The sequence below is a fragment of the Gekko japonicus genome, unplaced genomic scaffold (genome assembly GCF_001447785.1).
Source record: "Gekko japonicus isolate JY-2015 unplaced genomic scaffold, Gekko_japonicus_V1.1 scaffold2110, whole genome shotgun sequence".
Classification (NCBI taxonomy): domain Eukaryota; kingdom Metazoa; phylum Chordata; class Lepidosauria; order Squamata; family Gekkonidae; genus Gekko; species Gekko japonicus.
The window spans coordinates 97098-119858 of record NW_015172068.1 but is presented as its reverse complement, the minus strand read 5'-3'; the positions used below and the strand labels follow the sequence as shown (position 1 = coordinate 119858).

At 45.9% G+C, this 22761-nt stretch overlaps 1 protein-coding gene across 1 annotated transcript in view; it reads right to left on the bottom strand.

The window, feature by feature from the left end:
• Nucleotides 1–22302, bottom strand: part of CEP78 (centrosomal protein 78kDa) — a 45146-nt gene extending 22844 nt beyond the window's left edge. Inside the window, exons 1-6 of the mRNA XM_015420835.1 lie at nt 22247–22302; nt 8775–9057; nt 7722–7897; nt 7560–7632; nt 4691–4794; nt 2486–2660 (exon numbers count right to left, since the gene is read on the bottom strand). Coding sequence (XP_015276321.1) covers nt 2486–2660; nt 4691–4794; nt 7560–7632; nt 7722–7897; nt 8775–9027 — 781 coding nt within the window. The 5' untranslated portion in view covers nt 9028–9057; nt 22247–22302. The remainder of the gene's footprint in view (nt 1–2485; nt 2661–4690; nt 4795–7559; nt 7633–7721; nt 7898–8774; nt 9058–22246) is intronic.
• Nucleotides 22303–22761: the final 459 nt, after the last annotated feature.

Sequence of the window (22761 nt, the reverse complement as noted above, 5' to 3'; positions counted from 1 at the left end):
CACAGCATATAATGGAGACAAAATAATTCGGGAATCCCAAATATTTACATAATACGAATATCATGGTGGTATTAAAATGCAGGAATATTGAGAAATACCAATTTTTTTCAGGTTCAACATATCCGAACCTGAAAAATACCGGGGGGAGGGGCTGCACACCCCTAATGCAGGCCTTCTCAGCTGCAGATAAGAAAAGGCTCACTGAGATGAAATTGAGACTGGGACAGGCTAGGTTCTGCCTCTCTCTAAGAGAAACCAACGAGAGTTGATGGAATGTTGAGAGGAGACTTGAAAACAGCAGTTGAAAAATGGCCGTTAAGGGTTCGCAGCAGGAAGGGAAACCGACAGCTTAGGGGGAGCAGTGGCGCAGGCGGTAAGAGATGCCTGCACATACATCTGGCCGAACAGCTTCAGCTGTTCGAGCCCCACCGCAGCCGGGGTGAGCACCCGGCCCTATGTCCCAGCTCCCGCCCACCCAGCGGCTCGAAAGCCCGTTAAAGGGCGATTAGACTAATGGGTACCTGCTACTAGAGCGGGGGGGCACCCATCCCTGTGTTGTAGCGGTGAGCGGCGAAGTGAAGCAGTGGCAATGGTGGCGGCGACGGAGAAAAATGGTGGCTGGCGAGGCAAGGAGCGAGCGAGCGAAGAAGGCCGGACCAACTGGCGTGGAGGCAGAGCAACCCAGCAGGCCGGAGCCTCATCGGGACAGAGGCTGCAGCGGAGCATGCGCGGAAGTGCGAGTGGTCCTGGCCCGGAAATGGAATCGCTACAGCCAGAAGAAGGGAACTCCAAAGACCAGCACCAGAAAGGATGCCGCTGACTACCGCCCGCAAGAACAAGAGAACTGAAGATCCACCGCAAAAAGGGTGCCTGGTAGGGTAGTCACCACCCCTGTATGTCTGTGGCCCTAGGTTAGATTCTGTAAATGTGATTAGCACTCTCTGTAAGCCACCCAGAGACACTTAGGGGTTAGGGCGGGATAGTAAATCGAATAAATAAATAAATAAAAATAAATATTAAAGTGAAAAGGGTTTTTCTAACTGAGAATTGTACAGATAGATGTGCTTGGAACAGGCTGAAAAGAGTACATTTGTAACTAAAGGATCCCAGTTGTAGGTTTAAGACCTCAGTGCAAAAGTTCACTGGAAGGGAAACATTGTTTCTTAGACTTTATTTTCCTCAGTGTTTTGTTCTGATAAGTAAAAATTTCTTGTTTTAATGAAACCTGTGGGATGCATGTCTAAGGAGAAGCACGCACGCACGCACACACAATTTAATATCTTGATCTACATGCATATATTCTAGGATAGGAATGAATGGTGGCAGCGACTGGAACAGTGTTTGAGCCCCAGCCCCAACAGTTCTGTGTGAGTGAAGGCTGATTATAAAGGGGGCTGGGCTACCCTGTCTGTGGATATCTCTGGGAATAAGAGAGAGGACCTGAGGCGGGAGATGGTCATGACTCTATGTAGATTTTAAAAGAAACAAGAAAGGTGGCAAGTGTGATGTCCTGACCTACATAAAACCCATTACACGAATAAGAGAGCTTGCAGAGGGTGGTAGGTACTGTGTGTGAGTGGAAAAGAGGCGTCATGAGGAGTAATGAGGAGAGCTGCGGTGGCTCAAGTGGTTAAGATGCTGAACTGCAGGCTGTGGAAGGTAGGCAGTTCAGCAGTTCAAGACCCAAGTGTGCTGCATGACGGAGTGAGCTCCCATCTCTAGTTCCAGCTCCTGCCAACCTAGCAGTTCGAAAGCAAGAAATTCCAAGTAGATAAATAGGTACCACTTTGGTGGGAAGGTAACAGCATTCCGTGCGCCTTGGTGTTTAGTCATGCCGGCCACATGACCACGGAAATGTCTTCGGACAGCGCTGGCTCTTTGGCTTTGAAACGGAGATGAGCACCGCAACCCTAGAGTCGGATTCGACTGGCTTTCAAGCAAGGGAACCTTTACCTTTACGGCTATATATCGGTTATGGCTATCTATATTGGAAGATGTGAACTAGGTTATTGTCCTATTATCGTACTGGAGCTCAAATACACCTCACAGAAAAGGAAAGGCAGCCTGAAATTCCTTATTCTACATTAGGAATTTGGTCTCCAGAAATATGCACAAAGTCAGGTATCCAGGATGAAGGTCCTATCCTCCCAGAAAGAAGAAGAAGAGATTGGATTTATACCCCGCCCTTCACTTGGAGTCTCAGAGCGGCTTACAAACTCCTTTCCCTTCCCCTCCCCACAACAGACACCCTGTGAGGTGGGTGGGGCTGAGAGAACTCTGACACAAACTGCTCTTTTTCAAGGACAGCTGTGCCAGAGCTTGTGACTGACCCAAGGTCACATCAGCAGGTGCAAGTGGAGGAGTGGGGAAGCAAACCCGGTTCTCCCAGATTAGAGTCCGCGCACTTAACCACTACACCAAACTATCCTCCCAGAAAGGCTCTTGCAATAACGAATTCCTCTGCTCACACACGTACACACCCTACCTTTAAGCCACAGGTCTTCTGCAAGGTATCCTGCTAGGACAGCAGCTCCTCGGTCACCAATAAGCAAGTTGCAGTTAAGAGTGATGCGTCTCAAGCCAGCCATACAGTCTAAATCAGGTCTCCTATATCGCAAGCTCTCCGCCCAAGCTTCACTGTGTCTTTTTATTGCCTGGTGCTTTGAAATACAGGACAATAAAGATATTATAAAAGGGGGGGCTGCTGAAAAGGTTTTGGTCAGAAGAAATAAATTGTATTGTTGAACTGTAACGGCATTTAAAGTGATATTTAACATGTATGGGAAGGAGTTATTTCCAATTCATTTTACTGTTCGAAGACACAGTTTGATACAATTATTTAAGAACTACTGTTTAACCTTCTGAACGGCTTTTCTTTCTCTGACTCTCAAGCAAAACAGACACCAACTTAACTCAGAAATGTAAATCTCAGTAAGGAGGACATGAACATTTTATTATTGCCAGAAAAATATAATCTTTCAAACTGCAATGTTAAATACACTAACTCAGGGGTGTCAAACCTATGGCTCACGGGCCGGAACAGGCCCATCCAGGCCTTTGATCTGGCCCCGGAGTGGGGCTCTCTTCTCTCCCCCCTCCCCTGCCCATCTCCACTGTTCTGAACTTGAGCTGCCTCAGAGTATAAAGAGCAGAGGGTGGGGCTGCCTCTGAGAGCAGGAAGCAGAAGGCGGGGCTGCCAAAACTTCCCAGCCATCACTCCTCTTTCACAAGTAGGAGCTGGGGAGGAACCTTGTGCTTCTTTTTTATTTTAAAACTTGCTTTGCAAAATCCCACTATTCCTCCACCTTTCCAATTTAGGCAGGCACATTTTAAGGGTGCAGGAGGGGGAGGTTTGGGATCAGGCAGGGTTAAAATACAGAGTTCTGCAAACTCAAGGGACTCCAGTTTTGCAAAGAAATATTAGTTTTAACCAGGGGTCATTTCATAGAAAAAGAGGTGCAGGAGCTCATTAACATAACTCGTTAGCATAATTTATTTGCATATGCCACACCCCCTGACATCACCGGACGTGTGTCAGAAGGCAACGCCCACCGCTCAGGCTCCACTGGACTGTTTTGGATTGCTAGCTATTGGGGGGGGCGGGACGTGCAGATCTGTCCTCGCAGAGGAAGGAGAGCTTGTACCTGAATAAAACTTGGTCTTAAAGGTGCCACTGGACTGTTTGGGACCAGGGGGAGCTCTGTAACTTACCTGGCTGTTTCTTGCTCTGACTGAGGGCTGCTGGGAGCAGGGGGTGGGGCTTGTTGCATGTGCCCGCCCCCTGGGCTCTTTACTGCCGGAGCTCCGCTCCTGTGCGCTCCTGCAGGAAATGACCCCTGGTTTTAACACACACACCCTCCTAATGTGGAGCTCCAATGGAATAATAGCAGAACAAGTGCTGAAGAGGACACTCAAAATTATCTCAAACCACCATGTAAAAAAACCCCTGAGACCCTGGAAAGCCACTGCCACTCTGAGTAGACTTGGGCGGGGGAGGAGAAGCTTGCAATGCTCAGCCATTTCATATTCTTCCCCTGGGTCTTAGGCCCAGACCATTTATATTTGTGGTTTATATTTTGAAAGGGGGCGGAAGGTTTGGGACTAATCACAGTTAAAATATAGAGTTCAACAAACTCAAGGAACTTCAGTTTTGCAGAGAAAAATTAGTTTTCATACACACACCCTTCTAATGTGGAGCTCCAGTGGAATAGCTGCTATAATATCTTTAATTGTGTTTTTCTGTGTCCTTTATAAAGTTTATATCTCTGCTACCTGGCATTACATTTTATGACACACATGGCTGAGCCCGACAAAGTCCAACTTATGTCAAATCCAGCCCTCATAACAAATGAATTTGACACCCCTGCACTAACTAGTGAGCAAGTCACTGCGAACTCAATAAGACTTACATCGGAATAAGCTTATTGTAGAAATGAAGAAACATGTAAACATACTCCTGCGCATGTGTCATAATTTAAAGTTGCTCTTTATTTTAAAATAGCTACAAATCTTCTTCCAAGATGAAGCTCTTAGGCTAGTAATCTGGACTTAATAAAAGAGATGACACCTTGCACAAGAGGTTTAAATGTAACATCCAACTATTGTTAGCATTCATACACAAAAAAACACCTTAGCATTGTTCATATTACAAATTAATTATCAGAGGCACTTTTGCCAAAGAAAGCTTTACCTTTAAGACACTGGCTATGTGTTCCACTCCCCGCCAGGTCAAACTGCATCCTGTGAAATCTACGGATCTGATGCAAGCTGAATTCTTCACACTTTGACAGATTACTGGAAATGAAAACTAATCTCAGTATTGAAACAGCTATGGCTGGACCTTAAATAGCTTAAAATTAAGCCCAATATTTCACAATATCAGATCTTATTTGTTTGTTCCTGTGCCAGTCACCTTGTCATGATACTGGGGAAGGGACCCTACTCTACTGAAGGATCTGATTTATATGGATTGTATATAGCAACAAAGGGGCTGCGGTGGTTAAGACGCTGAACTGCAGACCGGAAGGTCAGCAATTCAGCAGTTCGAGACCCGAGGGCTGCATGAGTGAGCTCCCGTCTCTGGTCCCAGCTCCTGCCAACCTAGCAGTTCGAAAGCAAGAAATTGCAAGTAGATAAACAGGTACCACTTCGGTGGGAAGGTAACAGTGTTCCGTGCGCCTTGGCGTCTAGTCATGCTGGCCACATGACCATGGAAACATCTTCAGACAGTGCTGGCTCTTTGGCTTGGAAACGGAGATGAGCACCGTGCTCTAGAGTCGGATTAGACTGGCTTTTGAGCAAGGGAAACATTTACCTTTACCTATATAGCAACAAACATGCATGTTATGCTACCCTAGTATAGGTAAAGGCTTCCCTTGCTTGAAAGCCAGTCGAATCCGACTCTAGGGCACGGTGCTCATCTCTGTTTCCAAGCCGAAGAGCCAGCGCTGTCCAGAGACATTTCCATGGTCATGTGGCCGGCATGACTAGACGCCGAGGCGCACGGAACGCTGTTACCTTCCCACCGAAGCGGTACCTATTTATCTACTTGCAATTTCTTGCTTTCGAACTGCTAGGTTGGCAGGAGCTGGGGCCAGAGACGGGAGCTCACTCTGTCTTGCGGCACTCAGGTCTCGAACTGCTGAACTACTGACCTTCCGGTCTGCAGTTCAGCATCTTAACAAGTAGCTAATTCTGTATGCAATATGTTATTTTAATTGAATTGAAGAGCTCCAGCACTGCAAGTTTATAATCATGGCCAGTATGTACAGGCACCTGGGACAGCACTGCCTCTCCCGACTGTTATATCTATCTCTCATTAACCAATGAGAAAATGTCCTGGAAACAGAGAAGTAAGCTGTGCCATCTCATCCAGGTACCTCTTTTACTCAGTTCACAGGCCCCAGTGACACTGCATGACTCTTTCTTACTCCTTTTAACCTGAGGAATAAAAAGAATGCAAACAAATATCTCCAAACACGTCTGATGTACTTGAGATGCATCAATCACAACTTCATCATATTTAGAGTCCAGTGGCACCTTTAAGACCAACGAAGTTTTATTCAAGGTGTGAACTTTCATGTGCACACACACTTTGTGAGATGACAAAATGGAATTACATATCATAGTTGTATATATAGGAGTGGTTTGTTAAATTAGCATGCAAAATAGTGAGGAGACTTTTTTAACACTTTAATTAAAGGATACTTTAATCAAAAGAATGACAAGACCATTTCATCGTCTGACAAAGTGTGCATGCACACGAAAGCTCACACCTTGAATAAAACTTTGTTGGTCTTAACTCTGTTCTGTTGCTTCAGACCAACATGGCTACAAAACGATCTAACTTCATCATATGGTTGCATAAGACCAAAAGTAAGTTCTATTAAATTTCAACAACTTCCACCTGCGAGCCTTGACTAGGCACAGGGTAGGTTCATTTTCAAGGTAGCACTGTGCAAATACATGGGCATAGAAACATCACTTTTCTTAGAAATCCACTGACTCAATATAACACATCCAGCTACCATTCTGAGACTAGCACTTGGTTCACTGTAAAGTTCTGCAATACAAATCCAGTTGTTTGAATAGAGTCTCACACCTTATGGTTGTCACCAGTGTTTCCTCTAAGCTGAGTTAGTGTGAGCTAGCTCACAGTTTTTTACCCTCCGGCTCACACATTTTTGTCTTAGCTCAGAAAGGATGGCTCCAGAGCACACTAATTTATACAGTAGCCAAATCACTCGCTCACAATGTTAATGCCAGGAGCTCACAAAGTAGAATTTTTGCTCACAAGACTCCACAGCTTAGAGGGAACATTGGTTGTCACAGTGTCCATCTAATATGGTACTCAGGGGCAGCCTTCTAGAAGACAAGCCAGAAGATAATGTGACAATAATACTCATTTTCACCGACTCCACCCAGCTATAGCTTAATGTGTAGAGATGACATCATATTATTCAGGATGCGGAAACCAAGGTGGATTGTAAAGAGCTACAGCACTGGATGAGTGGAAAACATGGCAACTGAAGTTCAATAAATGTAAGATGCTCACTGGAATAAAAACTTTCTAATATATGATTGAGAATGAGAAGGAAAAAGATCTTAGGGCTGCAGTAAAAAGCTTGATGAAAATGTCAATTCAGTGTGCAGCTTGATGAAAATGTCAATTCAGTGTGCAACAATGGTGAAAAAGGCAAACTCCACGCTTGGGATTATTAGAAAAGGGATTGAAAATAAAATTGCCAATATTTTAAGGATACTATATAGATCAATGGTGCAGCCTGAGGACTAGTTTTGACACTACAAAAATTGTTATGAATTAGCAAAGTGTTCTAAGAACTTACACCAGAAGAAACTCAAGATATTGACATTCCATTTCAAACATGGAAAATACTTCAGCATACCAAAGGAAATAACGTGTAAATTAAACAGTGTTACATTGTGTTTTATTACCATATTTAAAACTATATCAGCATAGATTACAACCAGAAGCTACACATAACCACCACACAGGTTCATAGGTCCATCTATTTTTCTTTAGAAAATTGAAAACTTACTTTCCAAGCCTCCATCACCAATTGGTGAGTGTGCTAGAGACAGGCTCTCTAAAGATGATGTGTCCACCAATCCCTTCAAAATAAAGTACATATTTTAAACAACGACTCAGAACTGCAGTATTGTCCTGAAAACACACATTAATTACAATTAAATAATCTTACTTTTCCCAGTAATATTACGTCTTTTTCCCTCAAAAGCAGCCCCTGAAGTTCCAAATTCCTCAGGGCATTTGATATCGTCAGACATCCTTTGATTGCTTTACATAGTTGGCCAGACAAGTCTTTGGATCGAATTGCAGGAATTTTTCTTTTGAAGTAAGTTCCCTGTCTTTCAGCACCTATCAGACAAACCAGATTATCTTCAACATTAGAAAACGTACATGCATGATAAATATGCAATTTATGCACCATACATCACACCAACCACTTCAGTAACACTGAAGCCACTGTTATTCTTATAGCACATTAATTTTGCCTACCACGCTATCTCTTCCTGGTAGTCAAATGAAATATCATTTGTACCAACCATATAGTGGCAAAAGGCATCCCAAACATAGCTCCTCCTATTACATTCATTGTTAACACAAATGAACAGGGTATTCTACTGAAAAGCAGGCAGACAAAATTCAAAAGGGAAGTAATCACAGTCAGTGTTCCCTCTAAGCTGAGTTAGTAGTGTGAGCTAGCTCACAGTTTTTGAGCCTCTGGCTCACACATTTTTGTCTTGGCTCAGGAAGGACGGCTCCAGAGCAAACTAATTTATGCAGTAGCCGAATCGCTCGCTCACAACTTTAATGCCAGTAGCTCACTAAGTAGGATTCTCTGGCTCACACATTTTTGTCTTGGCTCAGGAAGGACGGCTCCAGAGCAAACTAATTTATGCAGTAGCCGAATCGCTCGCTCACAACTTTAATGCCAGCAGCTCACAAAGTAGGATTTTTGCTCACAAGACTCCACAGCTTAGAGGGAACATTGATCACAGTCCATATTTATTTTTAGAACGGCAGGTCCTATAAAATTAAATCAATTTAACAGCGTTAACTCTAGGATGCTAAAAATGGTTATCTTTTACATAAGAAATGTCTGGTTTGACCATGGCTGAGCTGCATAAATTCTGTACAGTGGTGTGACAGATACTTTTTAAAAGGATGCGTACAAATCAAAATCACTTACTGCAGCTAGCCACGGTATGATTAATAGCATAAGGGTCTCTACCTGAATCTCCATGTCCCTGGTGGTGCAAGCTTCTTATGGCAATAGAAGTCAAAGTCTTGTTGTGTCTGACAGCATTCAGAAGGGGTGCCCAATCAGGAGCTTTGATACGATCTGCATTTATATCAAGAACACCATGAAGCTTTCTGGCTCTCACAGCAGACAGAGGCAAACACCCATGAAGTCCACAGAGATGCTCATAATGAGAGTAGAAATCCAAACTGCACTGTCTCCTTATTTTCACCGAGTCAATCATTTCTAGACATGCATCAAGGGAGCCTCCGAACTAAGATAAGAAAAACAAAAATAATTAAATGCCTTGTTATCTTACAGTCAACATACAGTATTTTTCAGATGCTAGGACAGCGATGGCGAACCTTTTAGAGACCGAGTGCCCAAACTGTGACCCAAAACCCACTTATTTATCGCAAAGTGCCAACACGGCAATTTAACCTGAATACTGAGGTTTTACTTTAGAAAAAACCACTCATACATTAACTTAAGATGATCCAAACAAAGTAAGGAAAGCAATCCGAAATGCTTTCATTTACTTAAAATTATTTGGCAGAGAACTCGACACTTTAATGATGGCCTGGGCCTGACTGGGGCGATGGCATGCGTGCCCACAGAGAGGGCTCTGAGTGCCACCTCTGGCACCCATGCCAGAGGTTCGCCACCATTGTGCTAGGAGCTGCGGTGGCTCAAGTGGTTAAGGCGCTGAACTGCAGACTGTGGAAGGTCGGCAGTTCAGCAGTTCGAGACCTGAGTGTGCCGCATGACGGAGTGAGCTCCCGTCTCTAGTTCCAGCTCCTGCCAACCTAGCAGTTCGAAAGCAGGAAATTGCAAGTAGATAAATAGGTACCACTTCGGTGGGAAGGTAACAGCGTTCCGTGCGCCTTGGTGTTTAGTCATGCCGGCCACATGACCACAGAAACGTCTTCGGACAGTGCTGGCTCTTCGGCTTGGAAAAGGAGATGAGCACTGCAACCCTAGAGTCAGACTCGACTGGCTTTCGAGCAAGGGAAACCTTTACCTGTATACTAAACTCACGAGAACTGTAGCCCTGACCCGGATTTCTCTCAAAGACAGATGCTGCCATGTTCCCCTTCCTATTTCTCTCATCCAGGGAAACCAACCAGGAGAGTCTGCATTTAGGTGTGGAGCTTGGTTTTAATTTCAAAGGACTAGTGCGAAACTTCAAATAAGTGCAACATCACTTGACTCATCTCTCCCCACAGTAGGTAAAGGTAAAGGTTCCCTTGCTCGAAAGCCAGTTGAGTCCGACTCTAGGGTTGCGGTGCTCATCTCCGTTTCCAAGTCAAAGAACCAGCGCTGTCTGAAGACGTTTCTGTGGTCATGTGGCCGGCATGGCTAAACACCAAGGCGCACAGAACGCTGTTACCTTCCCACCAAAGTGGTACCTATTTATCTACTTGCAATTTCTTGCTTTCGAACTGCTAGGTTGGCAGGAGCTGGAACTAGATATGGGAGCTCACTCCATCATGCGGCAACTCGGGTCTTGAACTGCTGAACTACCGACCTTCCACAGCCTGCAGTTCAGCATCTTAACCACTTGAGCCACCGGAATGGCAAACCTAAGGTCTTAGTCTGCTTTCTTCCCAAGCACAGTTCCAGCAGTCAGGAAACGTCTAGACATGACTGTTAGAGGGTTTTTTAATATAACAAATAAAATACGGGCTTCAATTAAAACCTTCCTTTCCCCCCCCCAATGGGGACTCAAAGCCGCTTACATCATTATCCACTTTTCCGTTTCACCCTCAGAACAACCCTGAGAATGTGCGGCTGGCCCAAGGTTATCCGGCAAGCTTCCTGGGCAGAGTAGGGATTTGAACCTGGTTCTCCTGGACTCAAACCTGGGTCTCCAATACACAAGTAAATAAATTTAACGGTCCTGAATCAGGTTTTGTAAGCTGCGGTGGCTCAAGTGGTTAAGACGCTGAACTGCAGACTGGAAGGTTGGTAGTTCAGCAGTTCGAGACCCGGGTGCCACATGATGGAGTGAGCTCCCCTCTCTCTGGTTCCAGCTCCTGCCAACCTAGCAGTTCGAAAGCAAGAAATTGCAAGTAGATCAATAGGTACCACTTCGGTGGGAAGGTAACAGCGTTCCGTGCACCTTGGTGTTTAGTCATGCCGGCCGCATGACCACAGAAACGTCTTCGGACAGCGCTGGCTCTTCGGGTTTGGAACGGAGATGAGCACCGCAACCCTAGAGTTGGATTCGACTGGCTTTCGAGCAAGGGAAGTCTTTACCTTTACATATATTTTTGCATAACATAATAGCACAAATTCATAGGCTTACAAACCTATTCAAAAATAAATGTAGTTACAGTACATTCATATTACTCATAAAGCTACTGCAAGAAAAATAAAGAAATCCATTACAGCATATATGGGATTCGTCCCCAGGAGGAAACCGATTTCAGGCCTAGACACAAAAAACATAGTCAGCCAACCCAAAGGTAGCCAAAACCTATTCCCACACCAGCCTCTAATAAATACAGATTCAATATTTTGGTCAGCCATATAAGTGAATACCTCTCCATCGCTCACAACTGTACTCAAATGAGGAGCTCACCAAGGACCTGTATTTAAGTGTTTGAAATCCTGTGCTTCAGTGCCAGCACTCTTAGCCCAAGAGACCCTTTCGTGCTCAGAAACAGAAATCCTATCCTCTGGATCCACCCCTTAAGCCATTTACCCTACCTCCGATGCAGTTTTTCCTCCCCTGCTACGTATCCAGAGGCACAGCAACACCGTATACGTCTAGAAAACTTTCCCAGAAGGCAAATACAGAGCTCAGGCCAAACTCTGCCTGCTGACCCCCTCCCCCTCAAGCTTAACTTACAGAGGACTTCTGCAGCCCCGGCCTAGGAAAGAACAGACCTGCAAAGAGGAGAAAGCAAGCGGATGCCAAGCAACACAAGCAGGACGACCCCTCGCCCCACGCTCACAAACACACAACCCTCCCCCCCACACCTTGCCTGGTACCCCCACGCGTGCAACCGTTCCCTTGGTTTCTCAGTCGCCTCCCAGCACACAACCACTTCCCCCACGTGACCCAACAAGCAAGCTGTGATGAACTCAACGGTCTAAGTGGGAGTGGCAGTGGGAGAGGCTCTCTCTGATTGGTGAGCCGCTTCCATGACAACGGAATGCATCCAGGAGGGGAAAAAGAAGAGTTGGTTGGGAGCAGTTGGAGGGAGAGAGGGAGAGAGACGGTTGGAAGAGTTCTGTTCTGGGAGAGAGTTATTGAGAAGGGGCTTTTGGGTGGCTTCCTTCTAAGGGAAAACTCTCCCTCTGTGGCCTAGCGACAGGGTGTCACAGAGCAGAGGGACAGATAAGACTCTGCAGAGAGGTTTTGCCAGAGTCAAAAGGGGGCAGGTAAAGGTTCCCTTGCTCGAAAGCCAGTCGAATCCGACTCTAGGGTTGCGGTGCTCATCTCCGTTTCAAAGCCGAAGAGCCAGCGCTGTCCGAAGACGTTTCCGTGGTCATGTGGCCGGCATGACTAAACACCAAGGCGCACGGAACGCTGTTACCTTCCCACCGAAGTGGTCCCTATTTATCTACTTGCAATTTCTTGCTTTCAATCTGCTAGGTTGGCAGGAGCTGGAGCTAGAGATGGGAGCTCACTCCATCATGCGGCACACTCGGGTCTCGAACTGCTGACCTACTGACCTTCCACAGCCTGCAGTTTAGCATCTTAACCACTTGAGCCACCGCAGCTCAAGGGGGCAGACCTCTGTATAAAAGAGAAACACCAACACACATAGGGAAGGACTGCAGTTCTATTATCCTGGGGAAAGTTCTAGGGACAGACAGATCTCCAGCACAACTGGGGAGCCTTGAGTTATACATTGTATACGATCTGTAAAATTACAACTGCCTGCCTATTGTAAAGAAATATCTTATAGGGTTTATTGTTCTTATTATCCCTGCCTGACTTTTAAGAAGCCTTTCAAAGAGTGTTAATAGAGTTCATAACAGAAACTGGCGGGTCGCCAACTGTTTAGTTCAGATAAGACCTTTAAAACCATTTCCCCATTTCCCTACCCTTTTATACAGAATAAATCTTATTTTATTTAAAACCACACTATCGGTGCCATTCTTTTATATCTGTCAGGAAGGGTTTGGGCTCCTGAGGTAAAAGATAAGGGAATGACAGAAGTCATATAGGTCCCCTTTACCAGAGTGAGGAGGATACCTCACACCAATAGGGCTGCCAAGTGGGGGCGGGTAAACCCCCGCTTTGGAGGCCAACTTTCCGCCGCCGCGGAATCAGGCCCCGGGGGGAACTCCGCCCTCCGAAGCACAGCGTGGCTGCGTCACCAGAGGTGACGCAACCACGTCAATCACGTTGGGGGCGTGGCCCTGATCGTCGGAGGGAAAACTCTATGGTTTTCCCTCCGACGATCGGGGCCACGCCCTCAACGTGATCGACCTCGCGCGTCACTTCCGGTGACGTGCTGGCGGCGCGAAAATACCGTTTGGCTCCAACAACACGTCCTTTCTTCACCCCACCCGCCAAACAAAATGGTTTTACATTTCTCATACCACTAAAAACCAGAGATATCTGCAGTCAGTGAAAGGTGGGGACTGCCGGCACCGCCGTGCCCCATTGCGCCCCAGACAACAGAAAGACTCATGGATGAAACCTGTCCACATTTTAATTTAAGCACGCCATGCCCCCTACAGCTCTGCGGGTGCCCATGATATAAAAACAATTGTAGCCCTTGCTCAAAATGTGGTGTTTGGGCTACTGTGGGAGTTATTTTTGCCCACTCCCGGCTCTTTCAAATTTTTACTCCTCATTTCAGAATCCTATGTGCTTCCTGCACCCAGGGTTGCCAACTCGTGGATGGGAATTTGAGAGCACAGCCTATGAAGGGCACAGTTTGATATAGGAAGGAGCCCAGCATGGGTGCGATACCATAAGGAACAGCCTCCAAAAATGTAATTTTCTCCAGGGGAACTGATCTTTGTAGTCTGGAAATCGGTTGACATTCTGGGATAACGCCAGGACCCATAGGGTTGCCAACCCCAGGCTGGGAAATTCCTGGAGATTTGAGGGGTGGTGCCTGGGGAGGGACTTCGACAGGATACAATGCCATAATGTCTACTCTCCAAAGCAGCTATTTTCTCCAAAGAAACTGATCTCTGTAGTAATTGTAATTCCAGGAGATCTCCCACCTGGAGATTGGCAACTCTACCATAATGTTGCCAGGTGTCTGGTATTGATCCAGTATTTAAACTGGACTGTTTTTACCAGTCACTGAAAGCACTGGACTGTCCAGGTCAACTGGCAACCTTACCGATACCAAACAGTACAAAGTACGCTGTTTGGGCTTGGAGGAGATGGTGCTAAACATTGTTTTGCTGGAAGGAGGTAGAGCTGAGCCTCCGTGTGTCTAGTACTTTAAAAAATATATATCTGGCTACCCTATCTACTAATTACTCCCCAGGCTTATTAGACTGGCTCAGATTAACATGAGTTGCCACCAGCACAGATGGAGGCCACAGTGCCTGGCTTAGCACTGGCATGGCCACTGGGCTGTTTAGACAGGCATGCAAGATGGCCTCCACCACCATTGGATCAGAGGGAAGAAGAAGAGGAAGAAGAAGAGTTGGATTTATACCCCGCCCTTCGCTCAGAGTCTCAGAGCAGCTTACAATCTCCTTTCCTTCTTCTCCCCACAACAGACACCCTGTGAGGCAGGTGGGGCAGAGAGAACTGCTCTTGAGAGAACTGTGACAGACACAAGGTCACCCAGCTAGCTTGCCAGCCTCCAGGTGGGACCTGGAGATCTCCCGCTTTTACAATCCATCCCCAGCTGACAGAGATCAGCTCCTCTGAGACCCCTACCCAAACCCCACACTCTCCTGGATCCATCCCCAAAGTCTCCAGGTATTTTCCAACCCAGACCTGGCAACCCTAACGCTAGCTGCACGTGGAGGAGTGGGGAATCAAACAAGTGAGGAAGAGTTGTGTAATGGCTGCCACTAGGCCAGGCTTGGTCCACACTGGGCAGGTCTTGTGGTAGTGAGTCATGGAGTAGCTACCACTATGCTCAGCTTGGGCTAGTTGTGTGGTAGCCACCACTTGGCCCTGGACCTGATGAGTCATGCTATAGTGACTGCCACAATAGGTAAGTTGCATAGCAGCTGCTGCTGGGCCCAGGCAAGCATGGATGAGTAATAGTTTTGTAAATGAATGTACTAAAAACATTTATTAACTATTTTTAAGAAGCTCCATCTCGCCATATTTCAAGACTGAAAAATAGATTTTATTAGTAATTTCTGATGTTAGTAAGAGCTCTTCAAGCAGTTCAGGCTCTGCCAGACTTATTAAGGTGGCAGATCTCAGCTTGATCAAAGCCACATGCTTGGCAACACAGCTCAGCAAACTGCACTTTTGCTCTAAAGTGCTCGCTAGTTTGCAAATGACCTACCTGGGCGGTGTTTCAAAGTGTTCTGTTTCAATCTGATCAGATTAGTTTTGGCCAACCTCCACAGCCAAAATCATGTTTTAGGAAGAGATGGCAGACCTGCAGATTTAAATCCTCACCACCTATACACCAGTGTTGATATAGCGAGAAAAGCCCATTGTTTCCACTTCCATGTCATTGTGATAAGGGGTTACTGATACGCAGTAAGATCTTAAATAGTGCACATGTAGTCTAGCGCACATGTCAGCCCCACACATTAACTGAATGCGCACAGAAAGAGAGGGAGAGCTAGCACATTGGCCCCACCCCCTGCCTCCGCACAATTGTCTGGCTGTTTATGCTACCATGTCCTCTATTTTGTTTTTAATTTACATTTATATCCTGCCCTCCCCGCCATTTGGCAGGCTCAGAGCGGCTAACAACATATATAAAAATACATTAAAATTCCATTAAAACTGTCAATCAATATAAAATCATACAATTTATATTAAAAGATGGCAAATCTTCCAATCTCGACTGTCAACTGAACACTGTCTTAGTGTAAAAATTCCACCCCCTACAGATGGATAACTCCAGAAGGACTTATTTTCAACTACAAAGAAAAGAAGCAAAAGATTGACTCTGTTACAAAAGCAGAGGGTCTGGTGAGTTTTCCTCCATCAGTGGGGACAGGGATGTCAGCCTCCAGGTGGGACATGGGGATTAAGTGATTATTCTCTGCTATATAGAAAGAAAGATCTGCTACAGAAGAAAGGGTGCCTGGTAAGGCTTCTCACCTCCCTACTTACATGTGGCCCAAGATTAGGACTGTGTTAATTAATTAGAATTGTAAGCCGCTCAGAGCCCCTGGGGTGTGTGTGTGAGTGGGATCGGAAATCGAATGAAATAAATAAATAAATATAGAAAAACAATGGATAACATTCTACCATTAAGGTCTGAGATAAAACATAACAAAAGTTGGGGGACCTAAAGCAGCTTACAACATTATTTTCCCCTCCTCTATTTTATCTATAACAGCCCTGTGAGGTAGGCTAGACTGAGAGTGACTGGTCCGAAGTCACCCAGTAAAACTTCAGTGGCAGAGTGGGGATTGAAATCTGTATCTCCAGGATACTAGTCAGACAGTTTAACCCCTTGGAGGTACCAGCCTCCAGTTAAGACCTGGGGATCCCCCGGAATTCCAGCGCATCTCCAGAACAGAGATCAGTTCCACTGGAGAAAATGGATGCTTTGGAAGGTGGACTCTATGACATTGTATCCCATTGAAGCCCCTGTCCTCCCCATGCTCCATCCTCACATCTCCAGGAATTTCCCAACCTGGATGTGGCAACCCTACCCAACCACTCCGTGCCAGTAGCCAGGGAGGACCAGGGAACCCTAAGTGGACATGACAGGGGAGTAGGAGCAGTATATGCACCCCTGCATGCCCCAAAGCTTTGCTTTATATAACCAAGGCTTGGAATGCTCAGTAATATTGTTGTGGTTGTCTGGCAACTTTCAAGGCCACTGAGAGCTCAGTGGGCATTCTTGTCTTAAAGCTACAAGTGTCGTTTCTATTATGTGGGGGAGTTTTGTTCTTCTGATACATTTTTTAAGATGTCGGATTTTTCTGCATTCCTTGGACTTCATTCAGGTTTGTAGAGAGATCGTCTGCCTGTTTTTGGTTTCATTTAGCGGATTTAGTGACCATATCATCCATGATCTAGTTGGGAATTATATGTATAATGATTCTCCTAAATACTCAGGAGTGGTATAATGGTTACTTCAGGAAGGGCAAAGGGGAAACTGATGGTGGAAGGCCGTTTCCCCAGCCTTCCTGAAGCTGATTGGCTGTTGTTTGCCCCTGAAACAATAGCCTGCAGTATGTTCTTTAAAGTTTAAAGTCTGTCACTTGAAGATCTGGGGCAGAAGCTGACAGGTGCACTTCTGTCTCTCTCTGCCACACATACATGCAGCCTGGTTCAATTGACAGCCGGCATACAAACAACACAGTCCTTTTGCACCTCAGGGATTTGAGGACAACACAGGCTTTTTTAATTGGAAAGGTTTGTTTTATTTGGAAAACAGAAGAAGGGAGAGGTTCATACTTCCCATAGGAAAATGGGAGCAGGGAAGGATTTCAGACAAATGGGAGAATGCTAAACAGAGTTAAAATAACACAGTGCAACCTGACTAAACTGGTTCCCTAGCTTAATGACTTATAGTGCCTCATAGATTCTGAGCCAAGTCAGCCTGATGGGGCTTAGCCTCTCTGGGGTTTTATGACTTGCTCTTCTATTCCCACTCTGGATAGAGAGACTGCCCAAAGGAACTGCCTGATTTTGGAGAATAATTAGGAAAATCACAGTGACCAGGATGGGCCTCATCAGAATTTAGCTGATACTTGAATTCCAATGGGTGAGAAACTGAAATGCTTTGTCGTATCTGCACAATTACCCCTGGAAACATACTTAAAACGAAAAAGGGCATCACCATATATCCTGATTGTTATGTACTGAAAACCATGTTAAGCTTTGGCCTGACACAGGATTGTAAATAGACCAATCAGAGCTGCGCAAATGTCTGGAGGGAAGCACTCTGATTGGACTATCTGTACATAGTTATTGGTTGTTATCGGACATGTGGGCGTGGCCTCCCAAGCCCGGACTGTTTAAAAAAGAGCCTGTTGCTCTATAGTTTTGTCTCGTTCTTGATTTCTTCTGACTACATTGAATAAAGCTGAATCACTGTTCACTAGCTGTGTTGAGTCTCGTACTTAACACTGATTCTTCTTGAGACATTTGTTAAAGCATCTCATGTATAAACTCTAAACTGTGAGTCTGCTTGGTATGGCAGAAGACCAATTTTGTATTACAAATGTTAGATCTTGGCATTCCACTGGCAGACATTTTACAGTCAGGCTCCTGTCAACTGCAGTGAATTGTGATTTTGTGACAGGCAACTTATGAGTCCCAGCAGCATTGCTATTGACGTGCACATGAAGAGAAGAGCTTTTATACTTATTGGGGTTTTTTTATATTTGCCCTGTCATTTTTTGAAAAACAAATTGTGAAGGGTCAGGCTAAGAACAGCTTATGATAAAAAATAAAGAAAGATCAGAATGAAAATATGCTAGGCAATAGTGCTCAAGCATTCTACATAAAGCACTTTCCATTATACTGGATATGAATTGGTACACTGCTTTAGGAATCAGAAGGTAGAAAATTAGTTTCAAAATGATTCACAATTATCACTATATTCTCAGCATTACTAATCTAGCTGTTATTTATGTATTCCCAAATGCAGCTATTATTAGATAAAAACCCGAAAGGGGAAAAGGTAAAAGTCGGATCTACATGGATCCTCATGAATTCATATGATTTTTATATTGAAATGAAATAAAACCACCATCATATTGTAGGCCATGTGTTAGTCTATAGGGAGCACCACAGATTCGTGTCACCACAACAGTGCAAAAACATGATTCCAAAGGACAGATCCTCATGAATTCATATGATTTCTATGCTGGAATGAAATAAAACCAACATCATACTGTACACCATGTCTTAGACTACAGGAAGCACTACAAAAATCAAGCTCCCACAAATTCATGGCACCACAAAACTGCAAAAACATGGTTCCAAAGCAAGGATCCTCATGGATCCTCAGGGTTTTTCAACTGGGTCACCCCAAACACACCATCAAATCACATAACACGTCCACAACTTGCACCACAAAAATCACGAATCCATGACTTCATGGGGACACCATTCTGCAAAAACATGATTCTGAAGCACGGATCCTCATGGATGCTTGGTTTTTTTGTATTGGGACACCCCAAACATACAATTAAATCCCACATCATACCCTTGGCCACAGTCTGCACCACAGAAATCATGGTGCCACGGCTCTGTGGCAACACCATGCTGCAAAAACATGGTTCCAAAGTACAGATCCTCAGGGATCCTTATGATTTCTGCACTGGGTCACACCAACATCACTATCAAATTACATATCTTGTCCATGGCCACAGAACGCACCACAGAAATCACGTCTCCACGGCTTCGTGGCGACACAATGCTGCAAAAACATGGTTCTGGAGCATGGATCCTCATGGATGCTTGGGGGTTTTGCGTTTGGACACCCCAAGCATACCATTAAATCCCATATCATGTCCATGGGCACAGCCTGAACCACAGAAATCATGGATCCACAGCTTCGTGGCAACACCATGAAGCCAAAACATGGTTCTGAAGCATGGATCCTCAGTATTTTTGAGTTGGGTCACTCCAAACACACCATGAAATCACATAACGTGTCCATGGCAACAGCTTAAACCATAAAAATCATGAATCCACAGATTCGTGGCAACACCATTCTGCAAAAACATAGTTCTGGAGCATGGATCTCCATGGATGCTTGGGGTTTTTGTGTTGGGTCACCCCAAACACAACATCAAATCACATAACATGTCCATGGCCACAGCTTGCACCAGAAAAGTCATGGATCCACGGATTTGTGGCAACACCATGAAGCCACAAAATGGTTCTGAAGCACGAATCCTCATGGATCCACAGTGTTTTTCCAATGGGTCACCCCAAACATAAGATAAAATCACATAATATGTCCATGGCAACAGCTTGTACCACAAAAATCACGGATCCACAGTTTCGTGGCAACACCATTTTGCAAAAAGACGGTTCTAGAGCATGGATCCTAATTGATCCTCAGGGTTTTGGCGCTGGGTCACCATGAACACATCATAAAATCAATATCATGTCCATGGCAACAGCTTGCACCACAAAAGTCATGGACCCACAGCTTTGTGGAAATACCATGCAACAAAAACATGGTTCTGAAGCACAGATCCTCATGGATCCTCGGGGGTTTTGCAATGGGTCACCATGAACTCACCATCAAATCACATATCATGTCCATGGGAACAGCTTGCACCACAGAAATCATGGATCCACGGCTTCGTGGCAACACCATTGCAGCCAAAACAGAGCTCTGAAGCACGGATCCTCATGGGGTTTCTGCAATGGGTCACCCTAAATACACAATCTAATCACATATAATGACCATGGCCACAGTTTGCACCACAAAAATCACAGGTCCACAGCTCCTTGGCAACAGCATTCTGCAGAAACATTGTTCTGGAGCATGGATCCTCATGGATCCTCCGTGTTTTTGCATTGGGTCACCATGAACTCATCATCAAATCACACATCATGTCCATGGGCACAGTTTCTACCACAAAAGTCATGGATCCACAGCTTCGTGGCAACACCATGAAGCCAAAACATGGTTCAGAAGCACGGATCCTCATGGATCTTCAGTATGTTGTCCCAAAACATGGTTTTACGAGATTTAATGTGGGGCACACCAAACTCACCATCTACTAACTCATCACATTAGTGGCCCAGTTGCACCGCAGCAGTTATGCCATGAAGCCGTGGATCCATGAATTTTGTGGTGCAAGCTGTGCCCATGGACATGATATGTGATATGATGATGAGACCTCCAAGGAATACCAGGGCCAGGAGGCAGAGGCAGGTTATCAAGCCACTTCTCTGAACGTCCTCCATGCCCCAGTAGGAGTCACCAGGGGTTGCCATGACTTCCAAGCAAGGACACCATTATTCCCCATGGGCTAGCATTGTCTCTATTATTCCCTATGGGCAAGGATGCTCTCCAGTATTTCCTATGGGAAAATGTATTATCTCTTAATCCTTATGGCAAGTGTGGGCTCCATTTTCCCTATGGGCAAGTGTGGTCTGTATTATTCCCTTTGGGCAAGCGTGGACCCCAATATGCCCTGTGGGCAAGCATGGTCTCCTTTATTCCCTATGGGCACGTGTGGTCTCCCTTATTCCCTCTGGACAAGCGTGGTTTCCCTTATTCCCCACGTCCACATGTGGTCTCCCTTATTCATTGTGGGAAGCGTGGACTCCATTATACCCTATGGTCAGGTGTGCTCTGCTCTCCATTACTCCCTATGGGCAATCATGGATTCTCTGCTGGCAATTATGTCCCTGTGGCCAATTATGGATTCTCGGTTGGCAGTTATGTACTCCATTATCCCCTATGGGCAAGCGTTCTCTCCATTATTCCCTATGGGCAATCATGCATTCTCTATTGGTACTCATGTATTGCCTATGGGCAATCGCTTGTCCTTAGTTTTTGTAAAAGGTAAAGGTAAAGGTTCCCTTGCTCGAAAGCCAGTCGAATCCGACTCTAGGGTTGCGGTGCTCATCTCCGTTTCAAAGCCGAAGAGCCAGCACTGTCCGAAGACGTTTCCGTGGTCATGTGGCCGGCATGACTCAACACCAAGGCACATGGAATGCTGTTACCTTCCCACCGAAGTGGTACCTATTTATCTACTTGCAATTTCTTGCTTTCGAACTGCTAGGTTGGCAGGAGCTGGAACCAGAGACGGGAGCTCACTCCGTCATGCGGCAATCGGGTCCCCTTAAAACATTTAGATTTCAGACCAGTAGCACGTTAGAGACTCACAAGAGTTCCAAAGTATAAACTTCGGAGAGCCAAAGCTCAATCTTGGGACTCTCAAAAGCTTCTACCCTGAAACACTTGTTGGTTTCTAAGAAGAGTTGGTTTTTATACTCTGCTTTTCACCGCCCTAACGAGTCTCTGAGTGTTTACAATCTCCTTTCCCTTCCTCTCCCCACAACAGACACCCTGTGAGGTAGGTGGGGCTGCGAGAGCTCTGAGAGAACTGTGACTGCCTGCCACTGGGCTAAAATCTAACTGTTCTCTCCTGCCGACCAACACCTTGTTAAAACACTGGGTGTGGGATAAGGAGAGAAAGTTGGCATTACCCTCTAGCCAATAAACTAGCACTATGATGCCCCAGATCAAATCGTTTTCATTTCTAAGCAGATCAATACCCCCAAAGGGGATCTGACCTTACCAGAAGAGCATTGCATTCATTTTTGGGGAAGGGGGGGACCTCGGGGTGGGTATCTGGGCTTTCTTCTTTGCAGGCGACGAGTGACTAGAAGCATACCTTACCTGCTTAGATGTCAGTTCCCCTTTGAAGGATAGCGGCTCCTGCGCCTCGGACCTCAGGAGCAACTGATCAGCCCTCCATTCCACTAATCGCCTTAATGAATGAACCCCCCGCACCCAGCTTCTCCCCACACTTCGGAAGCCACTCCCACTAGAAGCGCGCCAACATGAAGCCCACCCCCCGCTAAACTCCCCCTTCGCGGGTGGGCGGGGGTAGGGGAGGAAGGGCACTTGGCTTCAACTCTTGACGATGCGCAGGCGCAGCGGCAAAGACGCCGCCTCGCAAGCGGCTGAGCGCAGCAGAGCGCGTGACGGCGATTGGAGGCTTTGGGGCGGGAGGCTGCCCCTGCCAGACGCGATGGGAGGCGTGAGGTTGTGACGGCGGCTGCTTTGCAGGGCTCCAGACCGGGAATTCCGCTCTCAACAGCGGCTTTGGCTTTCTTGCCAGTGGCGGCGGCGGGGAGGAAGCGACGTTTGCAGCTCAAATCTGAGACCTGCTTAACTGGCGGGCAAGGGGG